The sequence below is a fragment of the Carlito syrichta genome, unplaced genomic scaffold (assembly GCF_000164805.1).
Source record: "Carlito syrichta isolate Samal-C Ts95f unplaced genomic scaffold, Tarsius_syrichta-2.0.1 Scaffold302424, whole genome shotgun sequence".
Classification (NCBI taxonomy): domain Eukaryota; kingdom Metazoa; phylum Chordata; class Mammalia; order Primates; family Tarsiidae; genus Carlito; species Carlito syrichta.
In genome coordinates this window covers 232694-260591 of record NW_007246520.1, presented here as the reverse complement: position 1 = coordinate 260591, position 27898 = coordinate 232694, and the positions used below count along the sequence as shown (strand labels likewise).

Below are 27898 nucleotides of genomic sequence, written 5' to 3'. Positions count from 1 at the left end.
AATGAAACGTCATTGTACACCTAACCCTTAACTGTACCCCACAAAACCATAATAAAAAACACTGATTAATGAAAAAAATTAAATAAATAAATAAATAGGGTGCCATAAAAACTTCTCTAGACAAGGTACTTCAAGAAAAGGCACAGTGTTTGGAAATGCATAATAGCTGAAAATGGCATCATTTTACAGGAAGTTGGTGGATAGAAAGGTCCTGATGTTGAAAATATTTATTATTGTTCCCATGACCAAGCATTCTAGCTGATCAAACCTACAGGGCTTCCTGGGTGAGGCAGTACATGTGAATTGCCTTAAGATATGGTTTTGTGAGTCTCCAGATTTGTCATTTGTACCTAGTCTCAGGCATCATTTGCCACCTCCAAAATTGTTTGCTATTTTGCTCCCTTACAATGCTCAAGAACCTGTGGAAACAAATGGGGACACTCTTAAAATTTTGACCATAAATGGCAAATTAACTCCTTACAAGACAGGGAAACATGATCTGCATTCTCTTCCCTAAAGATACAGCAACTTTATAGAAATATTTTCTATCCCACTTGGTGGTCCACAAGAGGATTTTCAGTGACACCTGGATGAATATATTTTATTTTCATACAGTTGTATTTATTTTCTTGTATGTGGTTACATGGATGTTATTGTTTTGGACACAGCTGGATTTAAGTAAAGACGTGACTAGCTATAAGAAACAATATTAAGTAAATAATCGTAATGTGATATGCAGATAAGTAAGTTGTGAAGAATTGAAATTTGAAAAAATACTGTTTTAGGATTAAGACAATGAAGTTTTCCAGCAAAGATCAGCATGTAAATTCATGCTTAAATACCCTTATGCCCAAGAGCAAAATAATCCGTTGATGCTTTAATTTACTTGTGGCTATTTATTGCTTTTTATTAGTATGGGTTCTTTGCCTCTTCTGCTATTTAGCATTAAATCTTCCACATATGACATTGAGTCGTGATGAACGCAACATTAAAGTCTGGGAAGTGAAACTTTCCAAACACATGTTCTTTGATGAAATCCTTGTCCTCTAATCCTCAATCCTCACATCCTAACATTTTATTTGATGCCTTATTCAATTGCCTTCTCTCTGCATAAGCTTCCCTGTAGACAGCACAAGCATTGATGAGATTCCTCGGTTATTCATCCGTGTTCCTTCTTTATGAAAAGCTTCAGCCTTTCTTCATCTGCACCACCCTCACCCCCACCCCCACTGCCATTGGGCTGACTTTGGTACGGGTGATTGGCTCTTCTCTGCCTCACTAATCCAGCACATTTATTTAAGTCAGATGACTGCAATATGAAGCACTGTCATTCAGTTATAGGAGAGCATGGGTGTGCAGATTGAGATTATTAGAAAATAATTCTAACAGAATTGACTTCTGATACGAGTTTACTAAGACTCAAGCAATTTAGTAGTTTGGGGTTTATAGTCAAGAAGAAGAACGCCTTTTGTCATATGGAAGCTTTCTTCTGGGAGGTGTGGCATGCTCTAAAGCTAATTTCTGTAGCATACCACTCATTCAACTCCCAACATAGCCAAACTTCAATAGGATGCTGTGAAACAACAGTGTCCTTTTTTTTTTTTTTCTTTTTCAAATTTAGCTAAGGGAGCAGGAAAAAGGGGCGGGGCAGGGGGATGAAAAATGTCTTCTCTTTGAACATAAAGAATGTAGTCCGATAGCTTCTTTGAAAAAGAGAAAACATCCACACAAGAAAGGAGGAAAACCTGGTGAATTAAAGCCAGAAATCCTCCACACCTGCACTTCTCTCCCTGCCCCTCAAACATTCACAGGATGCCTAAATCAAAGAGAAACAGAATAAGGTGAGCATCGAGGCATGTTCTGCACTCAAAGCAAGATCAATCTTTATACATAGATCCTTTTTTGGCACTGATGTCGGAAATCCAAACATGGAGATACTTAGATCTGCAAATAACCTAATCTGCATACCAGATGGATCTAAGAGGAAAAAAACATACACACTTCTCCACACACATATTTTTTTGTAAAATGTGAGCATAGAAAAACAGATGCTTTTGCCTCCCAAAGGATCTGTGGGCCTCTCAAGTCATCTTGTGGAGCAATTTCATTTCAAATTTCTAAAATTATGAAAAAGTCTAGATTAAATGTTAAGTTGAAAAAGAAGGGGCCTCACATAGAAAACCAACTCAATATTTTATGAATTATTTTTAACTACTCAGTGATACCTAACCCTCAGTTTCACAGATAAGTCGGTGGGGGGGTCAGTAAGGAAGAGTTTTCCCCAAATGGGTTGACTATAATTCTCTGACTTCCTAGACAAATAGTTTGTGCTATATGCATGGCTCAGTGTATTAGTATGTAAGAGCTCTTCTGCAAATGAAACTCTACTGTTTAAGCTTCAGTGAATGAGGACTGTGACACTTTTTGTTTCAGATCCTATATGTGGAGATAAAAATAAATTTCCTTAGAACAATGAATTTTATCTATATTTTACACATTTCCCCTTTTTATTACATTTAACATATCTGCTATCATATCAAGTCATCCATCATCTCCAACAAATCTTACAAAGGCAAGGAATACAGAACATGAATTTGAAAACTTGCTATTTCTTCCTTAAATTTCACGATCAACTGTAAAAAAAAAAAAGCTTTTATACTTGAACTTCTAAAACTAATTCAGAAAGAGCTATTATAATTACTATAAAAGCAAAGTTTAATATTCTCTTGGTTACCAGAGTTGTTAAATAACCGAAGGTACAATTTATGCCTTGTTCATCTACAACAGATGGAAAGATTTAGGACTAACTGAACAAGAACTGCTCCCACTAACTAGTTCTATTGTGCACCATTTTATATACAACCCTGCCATCCCACCCTATTTCCACAAGCCCTGTACCAAAAATTCAAAAAAGAGAAAGACCAAGAACAAAACATGACACTTTCTGCAGTGAGGCTTCCCTATACTCACATCAGTATAGTCATAGCTGATCCACATAAGATTTCAAGATAATGAAAGTTTACTCTCGTAAGTATTGGGACTTTGAGAATTTCTGATGGAAACCATCCCTAAAATATACTATACATACCCCTGGGTTTTTCAGCAAAAATTCCTAAACACAATAAAACACAGCCTGATAATTCAGGCATTCACCAGCAGCATCCATGATTATACTGTGCAGTAGTACAATATTGTCTCCTTTTTTTCATCTTCTCCTTTTCCTTTAAGTCAGGCTGTCACTTCCTCTGCTACAAATGCCCCTTTTCTGATTCCACTCCCTCCCTCCATGTACAACCCTTCTAGTTTGCAGTTTTTAATTTACTGTGAACTGAAAAACCAAAATTGGTAAGAACTCTATGTTAAGTAAGAGTTAAGAAGGCTCTGAAAGCAAGGATGAGGAATTAATTATGGGCTTCAATGCAGCAGCTTTGTGACACTTAAATGTTCCTATCTTTAGATAACTTTCCCATCTCTTCTAGTTTAAAGCTAAATTTTGAAAAGATGATGCTATGAAAGAGCTACCTTCAAATAAGTAAATCTGTTCTGAACAGACCAAACCAGGCATGGATTAAAGCAGATATTCCAATAGCTTCAAGTTATCTTGAACCTGAAAAACAATGTCTCGATGAATGACCCCTTTCTCACATTTATATAATATCACATACTTACATAATTCACATCTCAAACACTTTTGTAGACATTATCCAGTTTGATCCTGGCAACATAGCTGAAATAGGAAGGGCCAGATCACAGATAAGAAAATGAAGGTTCAGAAAAGTTGAGTGATTTGCCCACAATCAAACAGTGAGGAAATGACAAGGTCGGGCTCCTAGGTTCTCATTTGTGGCTCTTCTCCCAACACTGACATCTACTATTGCTCTCTCTCATCTTCCTTATGCCTCTGATGAGAAAAACTCACTCTGTTTCCTTTGGGTTCCCTTTTTATTTCTCTCTAAGCTCATTTTTCTGGCAAAACTCAAAACCCTCTGATTTTATTATGTTGAGGGTTGTCAGTGAATTAAAAATTCAACAAATGTATAGTCCCAACTTGCCACCAAAAGTTAACAAATGTCACTAGCAAGGATGTTTCTCACAAGCGGACACTGAAGAATACATCCCAGAAGATACCTAACAGCTCATTTTGTGTCATGGCAGCATGAGAAATCATCTCCTCAAGACATTCATTAACCTTTCATTTCATCCATAAATAATCAGTCAGAAATGTGGCTCATATTTTAAAATAATTGAAAACCAAGCTTTCTTGTTTCTCTCTCTCTCTCTCTCTCTCTCTCTCTCTCTCTCTCTCTCTCTCTCTCTCTCTCTCTCTCTCTCTCTCTCTCTAACTCAGCACCTGAAATAACATTAGGGAGCCGGGCTTGGTGGCTCAGCCTGTAATTCCACGCTTTGGGAGGCTGAGGTGAGTGGATTGCCTGAGCCCGCGGGTTCAAGACTCGCCTGGGCAATTTGGTGAGACCTCATCTCTACAATAAATAAAAAATTAGCCGGGCATGGTAGCACACGCCTGTAGCTCCAGCTACTAGGAAGGCTGAGGCAGAAGGATCACCGGAACCCAGCAGGTTGAGGCTGCGGTGGCCGGGAGCGGCCACTGCACTCCAGTCTGGGTGACAGAGTGAGACTCCAACTCAAAAAAAAAAAAAAAGAAATAACATTAGGGCTTGCAATGCCAGTATGATATTCAAATGTGTGGTTCTACTTCTCTGGGCCAGCTTAAACCTTGCCTCCTCCATGAAGCCTTCTCTGCCTACCTCAAGCCTTAAACATTTCTTCTCCTCCTTATCCAATAATTTAGATAATTATTGGCATTTGGTATTTTAGCATATATTTAGAAACTATGTGAAGTACTGCCAAGAGTATGGGTTCTAGCAGCAGAAAGACTCAGGTTCTAATTCCAGCTTTATCACTTGCTAGCTGTATGGCCTTGGGCAGAAAAACTCTCTCTGGCTGAGATTCCTCATCTACAAAATGAGACGAACGATACTAAATCTGTTCAATTGTTCTGGGGATTTAATTCATATAAAGCACCTAGCACATTGCCTGGCATATACTAGGCACTCAATTTATTATTATTACAGCCTTTCATATATAGTTCTGGTTTGATATACCTGCAATTTTGAGGTCTTCTCGGTTTGTTTTTAAACTCTTTAATAGAAGCATCCAGGGAGGAATTTATCATGAAGCTTAAGCTTAATGGCCCCTTACTTGTATGGTTTCTTTTTCAGGCCTTGTTCCAAATTGTGGCTTCATAATTTTGTACTATTTTTCTTTATGAGAGCTCCTAAAATTGTATTTGCTTCAGGCCAGTACAAAACCTGGTTCTACCTCTGGTTGTGTCTTTATCCTGTATGTTTTCTCTCATCCAGTTTCTCCCACCTGCATCTAGTACAGTACCTTGGACATAGTCAGTATTCAATAAAATGGCATTAACAAAATCTGCAATTAACCAGAATGTTTGCTGCATTTTGCTTCAAGGAAATAAACTTATATTAAGTGTCTAGTCAAAAACGCTAAACTTCCAACCAGTACATTTGGTTCAAAAATATTCTACCCACTTATATATTTTGAGATAATAAAAATGTACTTTGTGAATTTTAAGGCTTAGTATTAACACAGAATTTATGAAAATTATAAGATTGATGACCCTGAGGAAGGGTTTCTCAACCTCAGCACTACTACTGTTTTGGGCCAGATAATTCTTTGTTGTGGTGGCTGTCCTGAGCATTATCTTGAGCATGACTAGCAGCATCCCTGGCTTCTACTCACTAGATGCTAGTAGCACTCCTCCCAGTTGTGACAATCAAAAATGACTTCCCAGAAGGAAACCCCTCCCCAACTGCCCTAAGGCATTATGTATGACCAGTACCAAAAGATGTACAAATGGTCACAAGTCTTTCATATTAAGGCAGAAAACGGAAGGCAGGCATTTTAGAAAAGTCTTCAATAAGCAAAAGCAACCTCGGTTAACCTGAAAATCCCATTAACCCCATTCCTTGAGTGTTCTATTCCCTAAGCATTCCAGATAACAAAAAATGTACTGTACATTCTATTTTCTAATTTATATGCAAAGTTCAGCTCATTTTCCATCTCAACAGCTAAGTGCAGAAATCCAGTTCATGGGAGGGGGATCATCAGCTTCATCGCCTTTGCCATCTATTTTAAGTGGCAATGATGCTACTGACCTGGAAGTTTAGAGAGGTTTTTTTTCCCTTGTTTTGACATTTTAACTTTGGCATTAGCATTTCTTACTGCTTTATGGCTGGAAGTGAAATGCAACAAAAAGGAATCTGGTCCAATTAATTATGATTTTTGTACATAAAAGACCTGACATTTTGTTTAAAAGCATTTGTTCTAGCCACTCCATTGATTGTGCAATTGAAAATGCCCTTCTTGAATAAGCAATATTTCTTATTTCTTCTTTCTGCAGGTTGTGATCCTGGGGAAACATTCAAGAGGTTATCACTACATGCTTGCTAACCTGGTAAGAACAAGCAGAATTTAAGTGTCCCTGGGCAATATTTTCTATTTCATTTGTGTTGTCTGTAATCATCCAGAAAGGAAATGCATGAAGTACTTAATGTGTTTTCCAGAAGCTTGGAGAAATGACTCCAGTAAAAACCAAAACCTAAATGCAATAGCCTTGTTTTCAATTATGCTGTCTTTCTCATAGCTGTGAAACTATATTCTGTTCTTGTTTAAAAAATAACTTGATATGATTCTTCACTTATTATTCTTAGATTCAATTTAGATTTGCAATGTAAATTATTTTTATCATATTTGAAATGTAAAGCAAGGCCAGGGGACAAGGAAACTGACTCTTTTCTAGTTGATTCAGGTATATGTACATATCAGTACTGGATTTGTCTTTTCAGAAGCAAACCACTATCACATCTTTTCAAGCCAAATAGCAGAGTAGGTTTCAACATGGTACATTAAGTGACTGTCAAAGTGTATAACCACCTTTCTACTTACATAAAACGCAACTTGAATCTGTACCTTCAAGTTTCCCATGCCTTTAAAATTTTTGACATTGTAGAAGCTAGAATTAAAGTTATTTTATACCCCTTCTTTCTCTGAAAGAGCAACTTGTTTAGGAATTAACAAAATGACTTCTAAATTAGTAATAGTTGTTTGTCAGAGGTCCTGAATAATACTACCTCCATGGAATGAAAAGGAATGTTAAATTATCACCACAATCCTAAGAATCTATTAAATTATTATATAACATGAGTTCAAACCCCATTTTTGTTTCATTAACACAACAGAATCTTGATCATTATAAAGATTTGAAACCAAAAGAAAAGCAACAAAGATGAAAGATTATTGCAATTATATTCTTAGATGTATTAATTCAAAGAAAATATGTTATTTGAATAATGAATTTTTTAAATAAGAAAGATGTTACTTAAATCTCTTTCTTAGGAAGTATGTGCATTCAGACACATTATAAGATGAACATTAGAGTTACTACTTTCAATCAAAAACATTATAAGATGAAGATTAGAGTTACTGCTTTCAAATGTAGTGTGCCTCTTCTCCAATAATTTTCTCAAAGTGGAGCACTTCAGTCCATTTTGAGGATAAATGAATCAACTCTTTTAGAAGATGAAATCTTGATTCTTAATTTACATTCATATATTTTCTTTTTTCATAAAGTTTTTATTTTAAAGATGTGGGGTACAATTCAGGGTTTGATATACAAATGTTCATTATTGGTGAGGTGTGCCCCCTTCCCCCGGCAGATTTCCACTACATTAATATATTTTCAATTTAGTTTGTAGACAACCAATATGTAATGGTTTTTTGGGTTTTTTTTACTTAATGGATGTTAGACTGTGACTTGGCAGGAAACATGGATGTCACAACAAAGCACCTAAGACAGCCATTGATGACTTTTTATTATTACCTTCCCATCAATAGATATTTTGTTCTTTTTCCTTTTTCCTTCCTTCCTTCTTTTTCTTCCTTCATCTCTTACATTTTTCCTTCTCTTCTGCTTTATACATCCTAGAAAGCAGTAAGGTATATAGTACACTGTTTAAAAATGCAAAATTCACTCATCACAAATAGCATATGAGGTGACTTTAGGAAGTACACACACAAACTTTTAAAAATTTTAGTCTTTTATATATATGAGAAAAATACAAAACTAGCACATCAAAATTTAAATTTTAGATATTATTACTTCAAACAGGGCTAAAGTAGAGATTTAACAAAAGTAAAATGAATTTTTTAATATTCAAGTAAAGAGTAGTATGGGAGATAAAGTGATATAGCAAAATCTGATTTTTTCATTTGTGGTTGTACATGGAGAACTGAAGTTTGGGAAAGAACCTTTGGATCAGAAAGTTGGTGTTGTCATAATGACTTTGCTACTAGCAAAGTAAGGGATGTTGGGTAAGTCACTTCACCTCTGTGGACCTCAGTTTGCTTACTGTCACACTCAGATGGAAGTGAGAGAGGCAGTCACTAATGTATTGGGTGAGTCCTTTAGAAGCTCACACTAAGACATAATTAGAAATGCACGATATTTATTGGGAGTAATATCTGTTAAATACAAACAGGAGAGGGACACAAGTAGGTAAGAAGAACTTCAGACTACAATACAGGTCTATACAGGTGAAGAAGGGGGAAAGGAAGGAATTTTGATAGGAAGGGCTTCGGCCAACACACCTGGGAGCTCCAGTTCAGAGACAATTCATAGGAGAGATTTATGCTTTTCCAAAATGGCAAGGCATTGCATCCACACTTTGCTTATTTATTGGCTGGCATCTGCCCAGAAAGCACACACCTTCCTCTTGAAAGCTGAGGCACATCTGAAGGCACCCAAAGCTGGAGACTATCACCTAACTTAACTCCTTGAGGCAGGTTCTGTCTTAAAGGAAGATCTCAGTTGTGCACATAAATGACTGTTTCAGTTGGCCTAAGATGACCAGAAGATCTGTTATGACCTTTCCCATTCTAGAATTGCAACTGGAATTCCAACTGAGCCTCCCTATTCCTACTGACAAAGCCTTCAGATGAACTTTGGTTTCAACTTTGAGATCCAGACCTGACAGAAATGAATACCTGTGGCGTGATAAATCTGCAAGAGAGAATCACTGGGACAAAGTTGGGGAAAAGGATGATAAACTTAATCCTGATCACATAACTCAGAATTATGAGACATTGGGGGAATGTTTACTGCAAGACAAGTAAAGTCTGTTCTTTCAAAAGAAAGTAATGTATGGTATTGTGTCAGTCTGAGTAATGGAAACATGAATTTATTTACCATACTCTGACCTGCCACCCCTTCTCTTCTTCTAGTGACCATCTTTACATTTGAACTCAGTCATTTAAATGCTATGTCCCTGCACTCTATATCAAATTGCATTTGGGCAATAGAGTTAGACACTACTGGTCATCTCCAATAATAATGAGGCAGATTATCCCTACCATGGTTTCCAGATTTTTAAGCAGATAAAAATACCTCAAATACCTCTAACACACACACACACACACACACACACACACACACACACACACACCCTCCAATAAAACTATTTAGAAGTAATTTGGGTGGTCAAGAGAAGGGGAAGTGTAGCTAAGAAGATGTTTCCTTTCAAGATGAGCCATCTGAATGAAAGCTGAAGATGGAGATATATATACAGGAGAGCAAAGTTCACTCTTGAGTCTTGATATTACAGCACAGACTCACTGCTTCTACAAATGCGAAGTCAAGAATACTTAAACTTCTTAACTAAGTTTCCTAGAATCATTTCTGGAGTTCCCTTTGAAACTGGGTTCTGTATATCCAGCAAAGACTTCTTGGTGCTTTTACATGAACATTTCCTGGTAGCAACTCTGAAGCGAGAAGACTGGGATATTCCATGAATGCTTTAACAAAGGCCTTTCACAGGGCAAGGTGTACATTTCAGAGAGGACAATGAGCTTCAGAAAACTCTAACTTGTTGAAATCCCTGGAAGAACCAAAAAATTCCACCAGGAACACAACCCAAAGATGTGATCTGGTCAGGCTAGAAGCGGACTTCCCAATAAAACAAGTAAGTCTGTTACAAATTCTGTATCATTGGTGATGTCATTCCTTTTTAGGGGTTGTTCCATAATTAATTATTGTTTTCTCTTCCAGGGCTCTCTCTAAGGTGGTGCTGTTTGTCTACTCTACTCCCAGAAGTAACCAGCATGTATACAATGTTTCAAGTACCCTCTCTGTCTCTTGGTAAGGTCCCAGATCCAGATCCTCAACACTGCATTGCCAGGCATGTTATGTATCATAATGTAATTTTTTTCATATATGTCAGCAACTATAGCTTAGTCCGTTGTGCAGAACCCTAGAGTAAGATTAAGAAAAGATGCAAATGAAAGAGGCAGTGTGGGCAACCCTGTTCCGGGCCCCGTCCCGCTTGGGAGCTCTTCTGTCTTAATAAACTCCTGCCTTCTCACCCAAAAAATAAAAAAGAAAGAGACAGTATGGTATAGTGGGAGGGGAAAAAAGCACAAGACTAAATGGTAAGATACAAATCTGAATTCCAGCCGGGCTCGGTGGCTCAGCCTGTAATCCCATGCCTTGGGAGGCTGAGGTGAGTGGATTGCCTGAGCCTGTGGGTTCGAGACCCGCCTGGGCAACTTGGTGAGACCTCATCTTTACAATAAATCAAAAAATTAGCCGGCTGTGGTAGCGCGTGCCTGTAGTTCCAGCTACTTGGAAGGCTGAGGCAGAAGGATCGCCAGAGCCCAGCAGATCGAGGCTGCGGTGGCCGGGAGCGGCCACTGCACTCCAGTCTGGGTGACAGAGTGAGACTTCAACTCAAAAAAAAAAACAAAAAACAAATCTGAATCCCAATAATTCATCTAACTAGCCATATGGTAAACCAAACCTCTATGAACCTGTTTATTAATATTTAAAATGAAGAGATAACCAGATCACTACTTCCCAAAGTGTGTTATTTGTACATGAGATGATTTTAGATAGTACATGACAAAATTTCTTTTTTTGCCTTAGTTATGAATGTATATTAAATATGTATTAGAAAAAGATAACTGTCCCACCAATTCTGTAATTTTATAGATACCATTCTTTAGACTGAAGCTAAAGTAGATATTTAAGTTAAAAAAAAAACTTCAGTCAATGTAAACAAAAATATCAAGTAAATAATAATCCAGAGGGTTCACCTATATGGCAAAAAAACTATAAAGATGATATATTAACAATTAAAATATGGAAAACACTCCAAGGTTACTTCAAGCTCTACATTTTTTATCTCTCAGAGGTCAGATTGGACCAGAGTAGGCCAGGAGTTAGGGTGTAGACACAACAGCTGGGTGAATGCTGAGGATATAAAACAGGGGAGCAAAACTAGAGCCCTGTTATCCTTGGGAATGTAAAGTAATAAGGCAGACCAAAGCTATAAAATCAGTTCAGGTAGACAAAAGCCAAGACTGGTATAAGTACTATTAGCCAAGTTCTAAACAGATCTGAATATCTGAAGGATTAAAGAAAGCAATCAAACAGATAATATAAGATGCATTGGATCTATGTTGAGAAGGTCCACCAACAGATGTTCAGTATCCCAAAAAAAAGACCAAAAAAAAAAAAAACAAACCCACAAGCAATTGAGATGCCCAGAAGAGAATGTGAGCCATAGCAGAGTCCATCCAATACTGCACTAGTTAATCACTTCCTTAGAAGACCGGACAGTTTCCCTGCCTATGTCAATACTGGTCCCAAAGCTGGGGACAGTTGTTGACCCTGCAAGTGGAAGAAGTTATGTAATGTCTGCTGTCAGCAGTAAAGGGCTGCAGAACAGGCAACCAAACAGGTCATTGTACTAGGGGAAAAAAAAGAGAAAGAAGTTAATGTATTTTAGACTCCTCCCTGATGTACTAGCTGTTTTCTTTAGACTTCTTATTTAATTGTGTCAGAACCCCTGTGAGGAGAGATTTCTTGTCGACTCACCTCCCCAAGCCTTTTACAGTCAGGAAATGGGCTCAGAAAAGATACAGAACTTATCCAACATCTCATAGCTAACCCATAGCTACGCCAAGGTAGATGTCCAGATTAGTTAAAGTCAAAAAATCAGCCGGGCGTGGTTAGCGCACGCCTGTAATTCCGGCTACTCGGAAGGCTGAGGCGGAAGGATCGCCGGAGCCTAGCAGGTCGAGGCTGCAGTGGCCAGGAGTGGCCACTGCACTCCAGTCCGGGCGACAGAGTGAGACTTCAACTCAAAAAAAAAAAAGTCTTGATACAATATCTTGTTCTTTCCACTTTACCCACCCAAGCATCTCAGTGAAACACAAGGCCAGCCCCACAAAGGTCACATAAGAGCATTTGAAAACAAAATTGTAAATGAATAAAGCACATGCTATAAATTTGCGAGGGTGAAGTGATCAGAAATAAAAGAGCTGAACAAACAAGCAAGGACACCTTTGTGAATCTGGGTTTGAAACCTGCCCAAAAGGCTAATATGAACTGTATCTTAACAGACATCAATTACAGCACCATTACTCCCTTCTGTTCTACCACCTGTCCTCTTCTCTCTCTCTCTCTCTGACACACACACACACACACACACACACACACACACACTTTTCATTCCCCCCCTTTTTTCTTACTCTCTCTTTTCTCTTTCCCTCTCCATCCACCACATTTACATTATTAGTGTGCCAGAAAATAATGATGGGGTACTCGATGACATCTGATATTTCCAAAATGTTTCTAAAACAAAAGCATTACTGATAAAAATTGAACCTAAAAAGGCATCAAGGAGCAACCTAAGCTTGAAGAAGTGAACTCTGGGGCATACCAGATCTCAAAATGTACCTGAAACAGAGAAAGAAGGGCCTGCTTTGTTTGGAGAGAAAACAACTTTGAATGAAATTGAGTCATGCTGTTTTGCTTGCCAATAACAACTATTCCCTTCTGCTCCTTTCCCCTTCCAGGTCTTCTTGTTCTGTTCTCTACTTTCTCTTCCTTTGTTCTGCCATTTTTAATGTTCTAAATAAAAAATTCAAATGTTCAAAGCCACGTGTTGTGATCACTGATACTTCAGCAGATGGCATGTAAACACAGAGCTCATTGGGCTGGATCCTGGTTTTGTAGGCAAGGGAGGAGGTCTTGGAGGGAAAAGCTCTCACTGGTCCCAAATGCCAAGGAACCCAGTCACCTCCCCGGATACACAACCTCTCTGGTAGCACAGGATTCACCTTCCTCTTTAAACGGAGATAGGACATAGCAGAACACCAAGGAAATGAGGAGCGGGGACTGGGCTGGGGTCCAGCTTCCTACTGTGCATTTAGAAAGCTGCAGGCACTTGTCAACTTAAAGTAGTCAACTTTGAGACTCTTATTCTCCCTCGCCCGAAATACCTCTATTATAGTCGAGCATCGCATTTTCTCCCCCCGCCCCCTTTCTCTTTCTCTCTCTCCCAGTCTCTCGCTGTCTTGCCAGAAATTAGCAAAAAAAAAGATCACTCCCTATCCAATGTTCTAACAAGATGAATTGAAAGAATTCTATCTTCTCCCCGAGGCTCTCAGATTATGTCCTAAACAGTACTTCCTAAACTATTTGTCAAAAAGGACCAGTTTTATTCCTCCAAAATTTTCATGGACCAGTAAAAATGCAACAAAAAGAAATTACGAAAAAATGAAATAAACAAGATATGTAAAATATAAGTCCAATATTTTTCATATGACATTCAACACCCAAATTATTACCCTGTCAAATTAATATAAAGGTTGATAAGAGCTTACTCTCAATTTTTTTTTCCTTGTATCATCTCAGACTGGTAACAAACAGCAAACCAGCCCCAGTCTGCACACATTTTGAGTAGTACTGCAATAAAGGTCTTTATAGTAAGTTTTTTTTCTATACCACTGTGTGCCTAATACCTTGTTCACTCCACTGCAAGAAGAACAGAGGGTAGTGTCATTAAGAACCTTATAGTCATATTGAACAGACCAGACTTGCACAGCTTATGAAAATTGCCATGGAGACAGACCAGGTACTAAAACGGAAAGAAGAGAAGGCAGGGGGTAGAAGTCCATACTCTGCATAGTGTGGCTAGAGAAGGCCTTTCTGAAAAGGTGACTTTGAAACAATGGTCTGAAGGAGGAGAAAGATTCAGCTACATGACAAAATAGGGAGAATATGCACAGGAAACAGAACATGCCAAGATCCTGAGGCAAAGAAGAGCCTGATACCTTCTCTGAGCTGTCAAAAGACAATTTTGGCTAGAGCAGAATGAGTGACAGGACAGATTATATAAGATTTTATTAGGCCAGGTAAAAGAGTTTTAGCTTTTTTCAACAGCAACAGAAAGCCCATTGAAGAATTTCAAACAAGGAAGGGACATGATCTGATTTATGCTTCGAAAAAGATCAGTTTTATGGTATATAAACTATACCTCAGCAAATCCATTAGTAAAAAACAGATCAGTGGCTATTTCCCCACTAATAACACTTATGCCGAGTTGTAATTATTTGTGTATTCATACAAATAACTCCCACTGAACTGAAGTGCCATGAGAGCAGGGACCAAATTTGAAATGGCTCACCATTATACCAACAGCTAGCACTTAGTTCCAAACTAGGTTTGTTGATTGGATTGGTGCGTGGACAATGCAAGCAACCTATAATTAAGTAATAATTTATATGCTATAACCTTTAGCTCTACACATTGTACCCTCCCAGGAGGATGGAACTGCTTTCTAGAAAAAGACTTGTGTCTCTCATTAACAACCTGATAACTTGAGTTGCCACAATTACTATGCATTGCTCTATTGAAACATCACCCAGATGAACAATTCAAATGGCACTAAAGGCAGAGCCAGTCTTCATCCAAACTGAAAGATAGACAGTTGTCCTTGGCAGCCTTCCAACCATCATTCTACTGCTTTTATCTTTTCTGTAGGCAAGCCACCTTTTCCATTTCTCACCCATAATCTATCATTAACTCAATGAAAGTCACCCAACTTCTGTTTACTTATCTGTATAAAATGTGCCCTGAGAATAGTACTCTATAAAGGAAATCTCCATATAATATCTTGAAAATAAATGAGATAAAAGTAAGCCTTGAATATATTTATTTCCAACTCTCAGCTGTCCATAATACTGAAAGGAAAGTGGATCACAGTATACAAAAATCAGGGGAGATGCGATAATACCAAAGTCATTTGGATCTTTGGAAGACTGAATTGTCTGGCTTTTCTCAAATTAGGGACAGCTTATGTTTGAATGTCAGTTGTGATACCAGTTCATCTGTATAAAGGGTGGCCCTGAAGTGTAACTTACAAGGCCCTTTATGAACTGCTTAGGCACAAAGGTCATGGTTGGTTTTATACAGTTGCATTCAGATGTGGGCAACAGGGTACTGGGTCAGACATTTGTGATGCAATGGAGAAATGATGCATTTATGAAATACAGTAGAACCTACATATCCAAATAAGTCATTTACCTCTCAGAGAAGCCACTCTGAAGACTATACCAATATTTTCAACAAATATCGCCATTATTGCACAGAGGCAAATCGTCAAGTGTTACAGATACTTGGAACATAGAAAATGAGAAAGCGGAGTTTAAATTCACCTTATCTGTGAGCAGTAGGATTGTTTTCAATCTGTCTCTGTCTTCTCTCATGTCTTTTAATCTCTTCTCTTTGCACACAAAGTTTACTGAACCAACCAAGAGAAAGGATACCACCATGGCAATTAGCCAACAAAATCATGAATTTCAACCAAACAGAACTGGTGAAATGCAAGCAGCACTAGAATTTGATAATTTTAGTTCAAGAACACAAAAAAGTCATTGAGTGTCTAATCCTCATTTTTTATTATCAAAATCTCTTTGGAATAATAAAATGAGCTTAACAGAAACTCCATAGCACAGTGGGGAATTTTGGACCTTAGAGTCACTTAGTAATGACGTTGCAGAGTATCCACATATACTTATTGCGCAAAAGGCATGGAAAGGTATGCAATAATATAGAAGATAGAAGACTATAAGCAGTCATCAAAATGTACAAAAGCCTATGTAATAATTTTGGGGGAAAAGGAGCACAATTGGCCCTCTTACGAGGGTGTCCTGACAAAGAATACAGAGACAAATTTGGTATAGATATTTCTTAGTCATTAATTTTACTAATTGAAAACATTGGCAAGAATGTTGAAAAAGAAGAACTCTTGTACATTATTAGAATATAAATTAGTACTCCCATTATGGAAAACAGTATGGAGATTCCTCAAAACTGAAAATAGAAATACCAAATGATCCAATAATTCCACTTCTGAATATATAGCCAAAGAAAATGAAATCAATATGTCAAAGGGATATCTGCACTCCCGTGTTTATTGCAGCATTATTCACAATAGCCAAGATATGAAATCAACCTAAGATTCCGCAACAGATAAATGGATAAAGAAAACATAGCATATGCAGCCGGGCTCGGTGGCTCAGGCTGTAATCCCGTGCCTTTGGGAGGCTGAGGTGAGTGGACTGCCTGAGCCCGTGGGTTCGAGACCCGCCTGGGCAGTGAGACCTCATCTCTACAATAAAAAATCAAAAAATCAGCCGGGCGTGGTAGCGCATGCCTGTAATTCTGGCTACTTGGAAGGCTGAGGCAGAAGGATTGCTGGAGCCCAGCAGGTCAAGGCTGCGGTGGCCGGAAGTGGCCACTGCACTCCAGTCTGGGCGACAGAGTGAGACTCCAACTCAAAAAAAAAAGAAAAGAAAACATAGCATATGTACACAATGAAAGCCAATTCAGTCTTTAAAGTGGGGAAAATCCTGCCATTTGTGACAATATGGATGAATCTGGAGAACATTATGCTAAGTGAAATAAGACAAGCACAAAAAGACCAATATTGTATGATCTCACTTATATGTGGAATCTAAAAAAGTTTAACTCATAGAAGTGAAGTTGAATGATGGTACAGAGGCAGGTTGGTGGGGAGGGAGGAAAGGAGGAGTTGTTGATCAAAGGGTACAAAGTTTCAGATAGGCAGGAGGAACAGATTTTTAGATCTATTGCACTGCAGGGTGCAATAACGTATTGTATATTTCAAACTAACTAAAAGTGTAAATTCCAAATGTCTCACCATAAAATATGATAGGTAAGTGAGGTGACAGTTATGTCAATTAGCTTGATCTAATCATTTCACACTATATACATAAATCAGAACATCACATTGTACCCATAAATTTATACAATATGATTTTTCAATCAAAAATAATATTAATAAGAAAGACAGAAAAAAATCATTGTTGAAGAATAAAATTTCAACAGAGGCACCTAGAGCTGTAAGTGATGAAGTAGGGGCCCATTCTAAGCAAAGAAAACAGACAAAGATACCAAGGTTAAAGAGTGTATGATGTGGTTAGAGCATGAGTTCTACTGAAGGAAATGGTGTACACGAGGCCAGGGGAGCAGAAGATAACAGATAATGAAAACCCTTGAAGGCCAAGTTAAGATATTCAGCTGTTAATTATATGTAGAAAGTAGGGAGTCCTTGCAATGATTTGAAGAAAGGAGTCTTATGCTCTGCTAAGAATGTAAATGTATTATGTGAAGAATAAACCGGACAGGCAAAACCCTGAAGTCAGAGCACCAACTGGGAAGGTGGGACAGTGGTTCTCAAAACCACTTGTACTTCAAAGTCACCTATTGAGTTAGGTCCTTGGCCCTCACACTCAAATAGGTCTAAAGTGTCTAATTAAAAGAAAGAATACAGAAAGAAGAGACTTTGAGGGAATGTAATTGCTTTGATTTGGGACACATTCTTTTTAAGATGCACATGGAATATGATAGCTACTTGTCAGCAGGCAGTTAGAGAAGGGAGTTCTGGAGTATATGAAAGGGTCTATTTGAAGAGTCATTGGTGTCTCATTCAAAGTGAATATAAGTTGAGAAATGTTCAAATAAAACAAGAAATTAGTTTGTTTTGTAGACTCTGAAGCCTCAAAATATAACAAGTTTATTGGATGAGGTACTTGTGTGGCACATTTTGTCCTCTTGGAAAAGTGCATTCTCAGATCCCACTTATATGTGAAATCATAACTACTCCCATAGTCAAACACTCAAAATTAAAAGTGGGGGAAAAAAAACAAAGAAAAAAGAAGAAGAAAATCTAATGTCTTTGGGTAGATGGGATATGGCAGAAGAAACTGATTTTCAAGCAGAAAATGAACTACTAAAGATTCAGCAAAGAAATAAATCAGTTGCTGTAAAACAATAACCCGCTTAAACAAAAGGAGTCATTGTTTCTCACAAAAATATCAACTACAACTACTGAAACACATTTTGCCTTTGTTAAAAAAATGTTATTTAAAAATATATGATTTTTTACCGGGCTCAATGGCTCAGCCTGTAATCCCGTGCCTTTGGGAGGCTGAGGTGAGTAGATTGCCTGAGCCCGCGGGCTCGAGACCCGCCTGGGCAGGCAAGACCTCATCTCTACAATAAAGCAAAAAATTAGCCGGGCGTGGTAGTGCGCGCCTGTAATTCTGGCTACTCAGAAGGCTGAGGCGGAAGGATCGCCGGAGCCCAGCAGGTCGAGGCTGCAGTGGCCGGGAGCGGCCACTGCACTCCAGTCTGGGCGACAGAGTGAGACTCCAACTCAAAAAATATATATATGATTTTTAATAGCAGGTGATGTTCAGTGAGGAAATAGAATTAATAGCATAGAAATTTCCTTTGAGGTCTAACTTACTAAAAATTCATGTATTAAATAAAAGGATGTGGGTGTTCTGTCCTTTTTTGAGCAGTTGCCATTGGAAGAGGTTCTTGGGTCAAGCATTTAGACCCTAAAACAAAAGTCAGAACAAAGTAAAAGGACTTAAGAACTTGAAACCAAGTGTTAATTTTGAGCCAAGGACATGAGTTAAAAAGTAAAATCTTGTAATCTTACTTATCATGTATTTAAACCTGTAATCAAATAAAAGGATGTGGGTGTTTTGTGCCATTGGAAGTGGTTCTTAAGTCAAGCATTTAGATCCTAAAACAAAAGTCAGAACAAAGTAAAAAGACTTAAGAACTTGAAACCGAGTGTTAATTTTGAGCCAAGGACACGAGTTAAAAAGTAAAATCTTGTAAACTTACTTATCATGTATTTAAACCTGTAATCAAACTTATACATTTTTTCGAAATACATGGATTTTCTGATTTTAAAAAGTCTGTGTTCATATGTATTGTTGTCTGGTCACAATGATACTTCTACTCCACAGCAGCATTCATTGTACAAGGGTGGGAGAGGATGGAGTATAGAAAGGAGGCTGGACTGTGAGGCAGAAAGAAGCCTGAGTGGAGTAGTTGGAGTGTATCTGACAGGATGATGCCTCATGGGACAGGTCAGAATTAATTGATTAAGGGAGCAATGTCCCACCAGTGGGTTTTCCTGTCAGAGAGAAGGAGTAAGGATGGAATTTTCTGGAAAAGGTCACATAATAAAGACAACCAGTAAGAGGCACCTTTAGAGGCAGAGTCTGAGGTAGCTGGCTACAGAGAATAATTGACAGCTAGTAGGCAGACAGGTAGGATATACACCTTTCTCTACTGCTCCCTACACTTTGCAACCCCATCTCTTTCCTCCTATACCTCTTGGGTGTGGGTATTGAAAGCCTAACTCTGCTTCATCTGATTTTTATCAGAGTTTTAGGAAACCAGTACTCTTGCCCAATAGTCAGCAAATCTTCCTTCATTTTGTCAATAACCTTCAAATATTCAGGTTTTTTTTTTTTTCTGTCTGCCAGGTTTTGGGTGGTCACTTCTGTTGCATTATTTTATTTATAGAGATTCCAGTGGGCCTTAGGAAAATATTCCCACCTGAATCTCTGTAGGTGATCAAGAAAAATAAGACCTAGGAAAAGTTTATGAACAAGAAAAATGCCTTTAAATGATGTGATAGGAAGAAAAGCAGGACAAGTGCCAGCAAACTCCAGCTCATTATTAAAAATTGATCTCCCATTATTCCACTTCTTACCACAATCCTGGCCATTTTTAAAATCCTCTTAAATTCTAGATGTTTGTTGGTAAACTCTGTAATATTGTTTCTTCACTGAAGTTGTCCAAAGAATCTAGTCTCAGTTTTCTGTACCTGCAGACTGTGTTTGCACATACACCTATAGAATCTAGCAATATGTGATGAAAAAGTGCTGTGCTTTGGGCCATGTTAGAAGTAATGCTGGCAACCTAGGAATCAGCCAACTCTCAACCTTAGTGAGCACTTATTTCCTAACTTTCTTCTTTATACCAATAACATTTGCACATCTGTTTTTACCGTTCACCTTCCACATGGTCTGTGGTCATTTCTGTTGTGCTATTTTATTTATAAAGACTTCGGTAAGCTTGGCCAAGTATTCCCACCTCTGGGTCTGAAAGTGGTCAGATCAAGAAATGAAAACTAGCAACAGTTTGTGAATACATGAAATGCCTTAAAATGTTGTGATAGGAGGTAAAGCAGGATAAAGAGCCTGCTATCTCTTGACCATTATAGAAAAATGGTCTCCTAATACACCATTCCTAGCATATTACTGCCCCCTTCATTCAGTCTCCATCTTACATCCTGAATATGTATTTCTTAGCTCTGCTACATTAATGTCTTTATTGAAATTGTCTGAAGGATCTAGTCTCACTCTCTTGTACCTTGCATGCCCCATTTGTTCATGTCAACCATCCAGTCTAGAAATATGTGACAAAAAAACAAAATATTTTAAAATACAAGAAGAGAAGCAAGTGAACTAAGAGACAGACAACTCCTACTATTTAGGGGAAAAAATGGACTCCTAGTATTCCTTCTTGGCACAACCTGCCCCTTTCTTACTTACCCTCTTACAACCTGGGTATTTGGTAGGATACTCTCTATATTTGTATCTTTGCTAAAGTTATCAAAAGAATCTCATCTCAGCTTTCTGTATCTGTGGACTGTGTTCACACATATCAAAATAGAAAGAAGAAATATATGATAGAAAATACAACACCATTTGAACCATATTAGAAGGAAAATCAGTGAACCAGGAGTCAGCCAACTCCTGCCCATTAGTAAATCCTTCTCTCCTAACTTCCTTATTTCTTCCAATGTTCTGAGTTTTTTTTCCCTTTTATTTTCCATATATTTGCTGGCAATTCCTGTTGTTATTTATGTAGATGGGTCAGTGTGGTTGGGTGAAATATTCTTACCTTTTTGTCTGCAAATGATCAGTTCACGAAGTAAAACTGAAGAAGAGGTTATGAACAAGTGAAATGCCTTCAAATGTTATTACAGGAAGAAAACAGCATCAGGTGCCAACTAACTCCTGCCTTTTTTTACAACGTTTGTCTCCTAATATCCCTCTTCTTTCACTTCCCTGTTCTTTTCATTCACTCTCTTCCCTTACAGATATTTCTTGGCCATCTCTGTTATATGACTTTCTTTGCTGAAGCTCTCCAGAAACCAAAATCACTCTTGTAAATTGGAGCTTTTATTTGCACATATCACCAGTTGAATCTAGCATTATGTGGTATAAAGGCAACATGTTTGAAATATGTTAGAATGAAAACAGGTAAACTATGAACCAGCCAATTCCTGCCTCTTAGTTGGCAATTCTCTTGTAAATGTCTTATTTCTTTCTATGATTTTCCCAATTTTATTTTTTCCTTTTCCCATATGGATGTTTTTTTAAAAATCACAATATTAGTACTTTTTCAAAGATTTAAAAGCGTTTCCAACTGAAAGTCTAAAGTCATTACATGAAACAGAGAAGCTTAGCAAGGATTATTGACAAGTGAAATTTCCTAAAATAATTGAATAACAAGAAAGTGTGACCCACGAGTCAATCAATCTTTGTCTTGGTGCCAGACTATTTCTCTTAACTTCTGTCGTCCTTTATGTTCCTTCCATCATAGCTATTGTGTTGCCTTCCTCATATACTCTGTTGTCTGTGCTCTTGTCTGTATTATTTTTAGATTGGTTTCAAGGATTCACAGCTCAACTGTACCATCATGACTTCTGTGGGTGCCATGCTTGATGAAAAATATTTAACAAGATAATATAAAAATTTATATTCTCTTAATATTTGGGGATATTAAAAAAGAAATTCCAGGAATCAGGTACCTCCTGTCCTGTGTTGACATCCTCAATACTAAAATAACTGTGATCATCAGTCTCCCTTTTGTACTCCATTTTAACATATACTGTCATGCTTGCTAAATGTTTCATAGTCACCTCTGTCCTGTCAGTGTCTTTGCTAAGTCTGTGGGGGGAAAAAAATCAAGCCTCTGTTTTAAATCCCTGTAAACTATGGTTTCTCACAAAAGAAAGGAGCAATTTGTGAAGGAAAACAGTACACGTATCACAAAATTGAATACAGGTGGAAGGTGGTTCAGGTGCCAGCACCTTTTATTCAACACCTCTCTTCTAGCTTTTATCTTTCTACCACTGATCTCCCTCTCTTTATTTTTCCCTTTATTGTCCAATTGTGTAATGTTCATTTTCATTCTGCTAGTGATTTACAGAGGTTTTAGAGAAACTCCATCTCACCATTCTCAGTTCAAGAACTTGAGGTCCTTTGGTGGCCAACTCTTATAGGGAAGTCTAACAAAAGCTGTGGACAAATGAAATGCCTTAAAATAATGAGAAAATAGGTGAATACATGTTCTCACTCATAAGTGGACCTTGAACAATTATTGTAATACTATAAGAGAATGATTGACAGTAGTGGGAAACTGCCAGGAGGAGGGCGGGGAAGTGGGATTGGCAGTAGTGGAAATCTGCCTGGGGAAGGGGGGGCACACCTCATCAACAAGGGTACCTGCATAATGAACATTTGTATATCTAACCCTGAATTTTACCCTACATCTTTAAAATTAAAAAAATTAAAATAAATAAATTTTAAAAAAGAAAGAAAGAAAGAAAATAGGTGAATATGAATCAGGAGTCAGCTGACTTTTGCCCCCAGACAGAAATTGCACTCCAACTTTCTTTTGGGGAGAGTCAATATTGTTTTGTTTTGTTTTTCATTTCAATAGCTTTGGGGGTGTTCAAAGAGTTTTGGATCTTGGCTTTAAGTGTACCCACCACCCCCACCTGTGCACATTGTACCTGATAGGTCTCTCCTCCCCTTCCCTGCCTCCTCCTTCTAAGTCTCCAATATCTTTGTGTATCTTTAGTTTAGCTCCCACTTATAAGTGAGAACATGTGGTGTTTCGTTTTCTGTTCCTGAATTAGTTCACTTAAGATGATGTTCTCCAATTCCATCCAAATTGTTGCAAAAGATATTATTTTGTTCTTTTTGATAGCTCAGTAGTATTCCATAGTGTATATATACCATATTTTCATTATCCACTGATTGGTTGATGGGCATTTTAGGTTGATTCCACATATTTGCTATAATGAATTGTGCTGCAATGAACATGTGGGTGGCAAGTGTCTTTTTCATATAACGACCTCTGTTCTTTTGGGTAGATACCCAGCAGTAAAGTTGCTGGATGAAATGGAAGATCTACTTTTAGTTGCTTGAGAAATCTCCATACCACTTTCCTTAGAGGTTGTACTAATATACACTCCCACCAACAGTGTATAAGCATTCCCTTTTGTACGCATCCATGCCAGCATCTATTGTTTTTTTATTTTTTAATAGTGGCCATTCTGACTGGTGTAAAGTGGTACCTCATTATGGTTTTAATTTGCATTTCTCTGATGATGGCTGATGTTGAGCATTTTTTAATGTGCTTGTTGGTCATTTGTATATCTTCTTTTGAAAGATGTCTGTTCATGTCGTTTGCTCACTTTTTAATGGAGTCATTTGCTTTTTTCTTGATGATGTGCTTGAGTTCTTTGTAGATTCTGGATATTAGTCCTTTGTTAGATGTATAGTTTGTGAATATCTTCTCCCATTCTAGAGGTTGCCTATTTGCTCTATTGATTATTTCTTTTGCTGTGCAGAAACTTTTTAGTTTAATTAAGTCCCACTTGTTTATTTTTGTTTTAGTTACATTTGCTTTGGGGATTTTTAGCCATAAGTTCTTTGCCCAGGCTGATGCCCAGAAGAGTTTTTTCTAGCTTTTTTTTTTTTAGTCAGAATCTCACTCTGTTACCCAGGCTGGAGTGCAGTAGGTTGCTGGCAGCTACCACAGCCTCAACCTGATGGGCTCAGGTGACCCTTCCACCTCAGCCTTCCAAGTGGTTGGAACCACAGGCATGCACCACAACATCTGTCTAATTTTTTGATTTATTGTAGAGATGATGTTTCACTAAGTTGCTCAGGCTGGTCTCAAACTCCTGGGCTCAGGCAATCCTTTTGCCTCTGCCTCCTAAAGTGCTGGGATTACAGGCATGAGCACCACACCTGGACTTCTAGGTTTTTTATGGTTTTAGGTCTGACATTTAAGTTTTTAATCTATCTTTAGTTAATTTTTATATATGGAGAGAGTTGGGGAACAAGTTTTATTTTTCTGCATGTAGCTTTCCAATTTTTCTAGCACCATTTGTTGAATAGGGTGCCATTTCCCCAGTGTATGTTTGTGTTGGCTTTGCCAAAGATCAGTTGGTTATAGGTATTTGGGTTTATTTCCAGATTCCCTATTCTGTTCCATTGGTCCATGTGTCTGCTCTTGTACTAGTACCATGCTGTTTTGTTAACTATAGCCTTGTAGTATAATTTGAAGTCAGGTAATGTGACACCTCCAGCATTGTTTTTGTTTTGTTTTTGTTTTTGTTTGGGGTTTTTGTTTATTATTTCTGGTACCATGTGAATTTTAGGATTGTTTTTCAAATTCTGTGAAAAATGATGTGGGTCATTTGATAGGGATTGCTTTTAATCTGTAGATTATTGAAGTAATATGGTCATTTAAAGACTGTCAATTCTTCCAATCTATGAGCATGGGATGTTTCTTCATTTGTTTGTGTCCCCTACAGTTTCTTTCATCAGAGTTTTGTAGTTCTCCTGGTAGAGTCTTCCACTTTCTTGGTAACATTTATTCCTAGATATTTTAGCTTTTTGACTGCTGTTGTAAATGGAATTGAGTTCTTGATTTGATTCTCAGCTTGGTCACTATTGGTGCATAGCAGTGCTACTGATTTGTGTGTATTGGTTTTGTACCTTGAAACTACCAAATTTATTTATGAAGTCCAGGAGTCTTTTGGAGGAGTCTTTAGGGCTCTCTAGGTATAGGATCATATTGTTGGCAAACAAAAATAATTTGATTTCTTATTTTCCAATTTGGATACACTTTATTTCTTTTTCTTGCCTGATTGCTCTGGATAGGACTTCCAGTACTATGTTGAATAAGGGTGGTGAAAGTGGGTATCCTTGCCTTGTTCCAGTTCTGAGGGAGAATGCATTCAACTTTTCTCTGTTTGGGATGACATTTGCTGTGGGTTCATCATATATGGCTTTTAGTATTTTGAGGAATGTTCCTTCTATGGCTACTTTGTTGAGAGTTTTAATCATGAAGGGATGCTGGATTTTGTCGGATAATTTTTCTTCATCTATTGAAATTATAGGATTTTTGTTTTTAAGTCTGTTTATATAGTGTATCATGTTTATTGACTTGTGTCTGTTTATTGACCTTTGCATCCCTGGGATAAAACCCTCTTGGTCATGGTGAATCATTCTGTGATGTGTTGTTGAATTTGGTTTGCTAATATTTTGTTGACAACTTTCATGTCTATATTCATAAGGAATATTGGTCTGTAGTTTTATTTTTTGCTGTATCTTTTCCTGGCTTTGGTATCAGAGTGATACTGGCATTATAAAATGAGTTAGGGAGGATTCCCTCCATTTAATTCTTGTGAAATAGCCTCAGTAAAATTGGTACCAGTTCTTCTTTGAAGGTCTGGTAGAATTCAGCTGTGAATCCATCAGGTCCTGGACTTTGTTTTGTTGGGAGACTTCTAATTACTATTCCAATCTCTCTCATTATTGGTCTATTTGGGTTTTCTATTTCTTTCTGATTCAAGGTGGGAGGATTGTATGATTCCAATAATTTATCCATCTCCTCTAGATTGTCTAGTTCATTTGCATAGAGGTGTTCATAAAGTCGCAGAAGATCCTTTGAATTTCCATCATATCAGTCATAATGTCTCCATTTCATTTCTGATTGAGCTAATTTGAATCTCCTCTCTTCATTTCTTAATTAATCTTGCTAGTGGTCTATCAATTTGTTTATCTTTCCAAAGAACCAACTTTTTGTTTCATTGGTCCTTTGTATTTTTTTTAAAATTTCTATTCCTTTTAGTTTGGCTCTGATCTTCATTATTTATTTTCTTCTGCTAGCTTTTGGTATGGTTTGTTGTGTTTTTCTAGTTCCTTGAGGTGTGCTGTTAGGTTGTTGATATGCAAGTCTTATTAACATAGGCCTTAAGTGTTATTAATTTTCCTCTGAGCACAGATTTGAATGTGTCCCAGAGGTTTTGATATCTTGTTTCATTGTTGTCATTGGTTTCTTTTTTTAAATTTTTTATTTTAAAGATGTGGGGTACAATTCAGGGCTAGGTATACAAATGTTCATTATACAGGTACCTTTATTGATAAGGTGTACTCCCCCATCCCTTGGCAGTTTCCCATGACTGCCAATCCCACCCCTCCTCCTCTGGCAGTTTCTCACTACTGCCAATCCCTTTCTTACAGTATTATGATAATTGTGCAAGGTCCACTTATGAGTGAGAACATGTGGTACTCAGTTCTTTGTCTCTGTGATAAATCACTGAGTATTATAGACTCTAAGTCCATCCAAATTGCTGTGAAATTCATAATTTTGTCCTTCTATATGGCTGTATAATATTCCATCATGTATATGTACCACATTTTTTTATCCACTCCTCTTTCAATGGGCAGCACGGGTGGTTCCATATATTTGCTATTCTCAATAATGATGCAATAAACATGTGTGTGCAGGTATCTTTTTCATAGTGTGATTTGAGTTCCTCTGGGTATATTTCCAGCAGGGGGACTGTGGGGTCATATGGAAGATCAATTCGTAGATCTTTTAGGAATCACCAAACTGTTTTCCACAGAGGTTGTACTAGTTTACTCTCCCACCAATAGTGTAGAAGTGTTCTCTTTTCCCTGCATCCTCTCCAATATCTGTTGTTTTTTGAGTTATTGATGATGGTCATCCTGACTGCAGTTAGGTGATATCTCAGTGGGGTTTTAATTTGCATTTCTTTGATGACTAGTGAGGCTGAGCATTTTTACATGTGTCTGCTGACTGTTTGTATGTCTTCTTTTGAGAAGTGTCTATTCATATCTTTTGCTCATTTTGTAATGGGGTTGTTTGTTTTTTTCTTTTCAGCACTTTTCAGTTCCTTGTAGATCCTAGATGTTGTTAGGCCTTTTTCAGATATACAGTTGGCAAATATTTTTTCCCAATCTGTGGGCTGTCTCCCCGCTCTCTTGATGGTTTCTTTGGCTTTGCAGAAACTTGTCAGTTTGATGAGGTCCCACTTGTCTATCTTATCTCTTATGGCATGTGTATTTGGGGTTTTGATCAGGAATTGGTTGCCAGTTCAAATTTCCATAAGGGTGTCTCCTGCATTTTCTAAGATTCTTGTAGTTTGAGGTTTTATGTTTAGGTCTTTGGTTCATTTAGAGTTGATTTTTGTGTATGGTGATAGGTAGGGGTCTTGTTTTAATTTTCTGCATGTGGTCAGCCAGTTTTCCCAGCACCATTTACTGAATAGGTTCTCCTCTCCCAGTGGTTGGTGGTGGAGGCTTTGTCAACGATTAGTTGGTTGAGAAATTGAGGTTTTGCTTCCAGAATCTCTATCCTGTTCCATTGGTCTATATGCCTGTTCTCTTATCAATACTAGGCTGTTTTGATTTTTGTTTTTTTGTTTTTTTTATTAAATCAATATTTTTTATTATGGTTTTGTGGGGTACAGTTAAGGGTTAGGTGTACAATTACATTTCATTCAGG

At 37.6% G+C, this 27898-nt stretch overlaps 1 protein-coding gene across 1 annotated transcript in view; it reads left to right on the top strand.

Annotated features, from left to right (window-relative positions):
- GRIA3 (glutamate ionotropic receptor AMPA type subunit 3) overlaps positions 1-27898 on the top strand; it is a 311718-nt gene that overhangs the window by 162860 nt on the left and 120960 nt on the right. The window contains exon 5 of the mRNA XM_008056630.1: positions 6443-6496. Coding sequence (XP_008054821.1) covers positions 6443-6496 — 54 coding nt within the window. The remainder of the gene's footprint in view (positions 1-6442; positions 6497-27898) is intronic.